Source organism: Vigna radiata, unplaced genomic scaffold (genome assembly GCF_000741045.1).
Source record: "Vigna radiata var. radiata cultivar VC1973A unplaced genomic scaffold, Vradiata_ver6 scaffold_154, whole genome shotgun sequence".
Taxonomy (NCBI): Eukaryota; Viridiplantae; Streptophyta; class Magnoliopsida; order Fabales; family Fabaceae; genus Vigna; species Vigna radiata.
Genome location: NW_014542916.1, coordinates 561,210 through 567,849, shown reverse-complemented (window position 1 = coordinate 567,849; position 6,640 = coordinate 561,210). Strand labels below are relative to the sequence as shown.

Sequence of the window (6,640 nt, the reverse complement as noted above, 5' to 3'; positions counted from 1 at the left end):
AAAATATATTTTACATAACTTTTAGCCAACTGTAACAATTACCTCATTGAATATTCATGGACAATAAGTGTTTGGTGAGGTACCATGCGTTATACGAACGCAAACTATTTGGAGTTTTTAATGCATGATAAGTAGACAGACACCATGATAATTGGAAAGGTAGCTTCACCTTTCACCTCATCCTTTACTTTACAAAAGTTGGTTTTGTTAGGTTTGGCTAATGCTTCTAATTTCTAACTACCCATCATCAAAGCATGCAAGATCTTTTGCCACAACACACGGTCCTTATTCATTCTTCCTCCTATTTCAATTTTCACCACAATTTTTTTAATAATATTTTTTTTTTTCAAAAATCATGTGATTAGGTTTGATAAGCCAACTAGATTATATTTTCTTCTACTAAACCATGTTCTTTATTCAGCAAAGAAGCATATTCTCTTGTAGGAGCATTGCGGTATATTATATTTGTATGCTAGAAAAGAATCTCACTGATGAAGGCTTTTTACAAATTCGTTTCTCTCCACAAAAAAAGACAAAACAATATCAGTATGTGGCTTCAAGTACTAACACGTGCATCGTAACAAAACAGTTTAATTACTATGTTGGTAGAAATTTTTAAGCTCGTGGCGGCATATTCGTGGCATATTCGCATGATGTTCCGGAAGTAACCGTCTGCGTCTATTGTACGCCCCGTGAGTTTCGGCATGTTCTCACATCTTTAATTTTTTGTTTTATTTTTTTTCCTCTTCTAAAGGTTGCAAATGTTGAATTTGAACATATGATTTGATTTGATGCACATTTTCAGAAGAGATGGCCAAAGAAAACCAACATTGACTGTTACACTATTAAACTTAATTCCACATATGTAGCATGTTGACTAACAAACTTTGACACATTCATCGCCAATTTTCTAGATTCATGTTTCCTTTTCCTTTGGTCTAAGAAAACAAACATGTAATTGTAATGCAGCATATATAATCGAGTCCTCCAATTCTATAATAAATTCCTCGAATTCGGTAAAGGAGTGTTGACATATATAAAAGAAGCTTGATAAACTTTTATTGATTTTCATAAGCTTGATAAACTTCTATATGTGTAAACCGACTCAAATATTCTCTGGAACATAGAATTGATCAAAGGGTAAAAGCTAAAAGCATTACAGAAAAGAGGGATTAGTCCATCAATGATGATTTTACAGTTTACTAACAAAGACATGAAAAGATTATTATTCAGTTTCCTTCCTCTTTTCCTTAAACTGAGTGGAAAAAGATGCAGCATGATTCATCGGTTGATCTCACTGAAATAAGATACATCAATGAGTGGAATGATATGGTGCGATACATCAATGAGTGGAATTGAGTGAATTGTAGAAGAATTCAAGAAGAGTCTGAGGCATTTTGTTGTTGATCTTCTTCAGTCATCCAAAGCAGCCAAGAAAGAGGGTCTGAGGCGAATTTGGAGACGTTGTTGTGAACAGCAACAAGAGATTGGTTGTTTTGAGTGTAAACAAGAGCAGAAGAAGAAGAAGGGGTAAGATTGGTCCTAGGTTGTTGTTGTTGTTGGTGAGTGTGATCCTGAGAATTAGGGTTCTGGAGAGGAAGAACAGTGGGTTTAGGAGAAGCTTGTTGTGGTTGTGGACGAGGGTACAAGAGATCAGTGGGGAAGAAGTTGTATTGTTGCAGCCCAGCCATGGAAACGATCCAAGAGAGAGAATGGAAGAGAAAAAGCTTATGAATATCTATGTTTCTTAGAACAATTTGTAGGTTGGATTTGGTATTTATAGAGAGAGTGATGTCAACATTTTTGTATTGGTGACTTGGGAATCAAGGGGAGTTTTCTTGGAGAAGGTGTTAAAATAATTCTTCTTACTTTTTGTTTTCTTGCCTAATGTTACTTTTCAGCGATGTTTACTATCAGTTAATGTTGCTGGTTTTTTTTTTTTCTATGTAATTTGGATTTGTAAGTTTTGCTTTTTGTGATACTTTTATGAAAAATAAGTTAACTTTATTGACATATTAATTTTGTATATTTTATCTTTTTAATAAAATTATGTTAATGACAAGGAGTATATTTATATATATTTTTTTACATGTCAGTGCAGACTAATTTATCAGGATGCAAGTACCAAATAAAACAAACATGCTATGCTTTGCTTGGTTGGAAGCGGAAGAGCAAATAATTAATTCGAAGAGCAAATAAATAAATAAAAAATATAGTGATTAATGGAAGAATAATAGATTTAAATAGAAAAGTTATTGATATATGTGATCCATCTTAAAGAAAGAATGAAATTTGATAGTTGTGGGTATATGTTTTAAAATATAAATATTTGTTGGGTTAAAAAAATATTAGTAGTTAAAATTTAAATAAAATATTAATTAAAATGCGTTGTTAACTTAAAACTATTATTTCTTAATTAATTAGTAATTATTTAAAAAATGAATTGTGGATGTGAATATTAATTGATGATAAATTCATAAAGTTTAAATTTCTATAATTTTACCATTGTTTTTTCTCATCTTACGCTCAATTTTTTTTTTCTACAATTCAAATCACTTAAATCAACTGCATAAATCACGTAAATCATCTTAAATAATTTCTGATAAATAAACAGTATATTAGTCCGAGAAAGTATTGATCAATCCATTCAAGTTGATTTGACTTAGTCCATTTAATATTCTGAACTACTTTGTAAAAAGATCAAATATATTTATATAATAATAATTAAGTCAAATTGTGAGGTTTTAGAATAAATATATTTTACTTGAAAGACGGCCTTGTTTCAAAATAATATCACTTTTATAAATAATAATATTTATTTATGATTTTATAAACAATAAAAACATTACGTTTTTCAATAAACAAATAGCTAAGAGAAAAAGGAGAATCCAAATTAACACATACTTTGTTCAATAGTAATAATAATACTTGTATGAGTCATTGAAATTCATAAAACTATAGTAAAATTTATATTGTCTAAATTAACACACGTTCTTCATTAGAAGAAAAAAAATTAACAAATTAATCACATTAAATTAGAGAGAAACATACACAGTTCATTCAATAAAAATAAATAAATCACAATTCAGTCTAGAAACCACTTATTTACACATATTTCCAAACTTCTAGAATTCAAAAAAATAAATGTAAAAACAAAATTGAAAGACTAAGCTTTGGTCAATAAGAGAAAAAAAATATAAGTCAAACGTTTTGATTCCAATGTTGATCATGGGGTTTATATTTATTCCAATCAGATTAAAATATATATAAAAAAAAGTAACTGAATTTTGGGTGAAATTTAAAACAAGTATAAGCATCTTAGAAGAGAATATATGTATTTATGTTTGGTTTCTATTCCGCCGAAAAACCGAATTTCTTTAGTCAACGGTTTTGAGATGCCCAAAATTGTGGAATAGATGTAGCCAAGTGCTCAGCTTTAACCCATATTTCTTGATACAAAAAAGCATTTATTGACAAAATAAACATATTTTTGAGTAGTTTCTTTACCACAAACACATGTATATATATTACTTTGTAAGAATATTTCTTATAAGAATATCTTGAATTATCTTCCCCATTACTTGATATTTTTTTTAATGTGCATGCATAAATTATGTTCGTGGAAAAATTACACATAGAAGTGAATTTTAATAGCTTTAAAGGTAATTCTGAAAATAGTTATATACAATGATTACAAATTTAACATATTTTTTTTGTTATATATTAAATTAAATTTAGTTAAGTTTTTTTTTTTTTATTATTTAAAAAGTTCTTAGCAAGTAGTTAACAAAAATTATCTACAAAATTGAGGTAATATATAAAACATCTATAATTAATAAATTTTATTTTTTCTTTCAAAATTATCATTACATATTATTCTTTGAAAATTTCACATTTTTGTACAACATAAATTTAAACTTTATTAAGTATAGCTCATATAAACGAGCAACAATTTGAATTAATATATATTGGTCAAACAACCCTAAAATTTTAGCTTTAAGTATTAAACTATAGTCAATTAATTTATTTCTACCTGTAATCTCAATCATCTATCAACTCAAATATATTTACACTTATAATCCTAATCATCTTCGGTTTGAAAGTTTAAATTTTATATTAAATAAAAATAATAAAGTTAAACATGATATAAAAAAATCCATAAATTGAATACTTAAAGTTTTAGGTTAATATTTTCAGTCTATGAATAAAAATATCATATATAAAAAGAGATTCACATTTAAAAAAATATTGTTAGAAATAACTCCGGTAAATAATCCATACTGATAATAACAAAATGTCATTGTATTGAAATATATATATATATATATATATATATATATATAGGAGCATTGACTTAATAATCTGATTAAAATATAGCAAACTGTTGAATAAGCATGGCTGGTGTGTCATAATGCATGATTTAGGACTAATCACACAATCATAGTTCTAATATAAGAATTCAGATTAAATGAAATGAGGTAATCCAACATGCCCTGTGCTGATGGGAACGTCTTAAAATAAAATTTTCTTTGTAGGATGCGTTTAACCTCGAAAACTATGGGGAAGTTAAGTTTACTTAGTAAATCACATGATAAGCTGACTACAATAAATGAAGATGGAGATATATATATATATATAATAAAAGGTGTGAATAGGAAAATGATGATTGTCCATTAGTAAAAACCTTAGTGTGAAAGACAAAAAGTGGAAATGAAATCGAATCACCACCACGATGAATTTTGGGATCACCAAAGATTCCTAAAAAATTTATATGCATTAATTCATGGGAGTGTCTTGTAATATTTTTGTCTTCTTATGTTTCTGTTGAAGGTTGTTCTAAATCATTGTTATATTGAATTATTTTTGCCAAATTTTTGTTTATACCTTTATAAAATTTTTAAAGTGTCATATATAAAATATACTAAAATAAAAAAAAACACTATTACAAATTATGGATAATAAAAGAAAGTAATAACTCTATATTAAATCTTCTCTTAATAAATAATATGGAGCAGAAAAATAAAGAAGGAGAAATTAAGAGGCACCAAAACTTTTAGCGTGAGAAAAATTTTAAGATAGAGAAAAACTTATAGTATAGATCTCACCAATTAATTAATTAACTGGAGTCGTAATCCATCAAATTGTCGTTTCTTTTGCAGATTTCAAATTTTCATGCAGGTAGAATCTTTATCATCATATTTGATCCATTTTTCTAAAGTATTTCAAATCCAATGGTATCGTATTTCAATCTTGAATAAAAATAGAATTCTTGTTAAGATGAATTGCATTTTTTATTATCATGGATTAAAATTTATAAGTTAACTCGATCTATCATCGGTCAGATTTTGAAAAGTTGGTAATGTAAATTTTTGTTTGTTCATTATATTTTGAAATTTGGTTAAATATGAACTTTTTTCTAAGTTGAATTTTAAAATTCAGATATATGTAATTTTTTTTACTGAATTTTGAAATTTGATCAAGTTTGAATTTTTTTTTTTCATCGGATAATTTAGTTATGTGTGAAATTTTTTTATTTTATTGGACTTCAAAATTTGGTTATGTGTGAACTTTTATTGTTCATTGGATTTGGAAATCCGGTTAAATTTGAATTTTTTTTTACTAAATTTAGAAATTCAACTATGTGAAATTTTTGTTTGTTCAAACAGATTTTGAAATCTAATTATATGTGAATTTTTTGTTCACCAAATTTTGTAATCCAGTGAATTTTTGTTCACTAGATATCGTTCCCAAATTTCATACACATGATGTTGCTCCTTCCATCATCTCAAGTGCACCTCCCCACTATTTTCTTTTATTCCAAAAATACTTTACAACTCTTCGTTATTTTCTTTTATTTCAAAAATACCTTACACATCTCCATTATCCTCAATAATATTTCTCTTTCTTTCTCAGTATTAATGGAGAATTCACACACCTTTCCATTATCCTCAACAATCTCTCTTCCTCTCTGTATTAATGCATTAATGGAAAATTTAATATTAGTGTTTCTACCACTTTCATTTTATAAACTTAAAAGTTAGATGCAAATACAAAATAATAAACATAATAATATTAATAATAAATAATATATTATTATTATTATTATTATATACTAACTTTATAATGACGAAAGAACTAAATAAATTCCAAATCTTTAACAAATAAATTTTCTTTTATATTTTAAGTATTTAATAATATTTTTATATTATTTATCTAATAAATTAAATACTTTATTCAAGTTATTTGAGTCAAATTGTAAGTTAAAACATAATATAATGTTAAAAATTATAGATATTAAATGTAAAAAAAAAAAACACACACATATATATAAAACATTTTTCTAGAAATTTAGAACAAAATCTGAATTTTACATTTTGTAATATATCACAAGTTCAAATTTCAGCCATATGAATGCTCCAATAATGTGGAGAGATAAAGAGAAAGATTATTGAGGATCATAGGAAAATTTAGGATATTCTTAGAATAAAAGAAAAGAGTGGGATCGAGACATGAAATGCACTTAACCGCACTATTAAAAACTTCAATGAATAAAAACTAGTTTATCTGAATTGAACTAAAAATTAGTTCAAACAAATTGAATTGAACTATTTTTTATTCTATCAAACTACATTGCACTAAA

The 6,640-nt window shown here is 26.3% G+C and overlaps 1 protein-coding gene across 1 annotated transcript; it reads right to left on the bottom strand.

Annotated features, from left to right (window-relative positions):
• Positions 1–646: 646 nt before the first annotated feature.
• LOC106752552 lies at positions 647–1,772 on the bottom strand. The gene has a single exon (XM_014634252.2). It carries the CDS (start codon positions 1,689–1,691, stop codon positions 1,377–1,379), a length of 315 nt encoding a protein of 104 aa, XP_014489738.1. The 5' UTR covers positions 1,692–1,772; the 3' UTR covers positions 647–1,376.
• Positions 1,773–6,640: the final 4,868 nt, after the last annotated feature.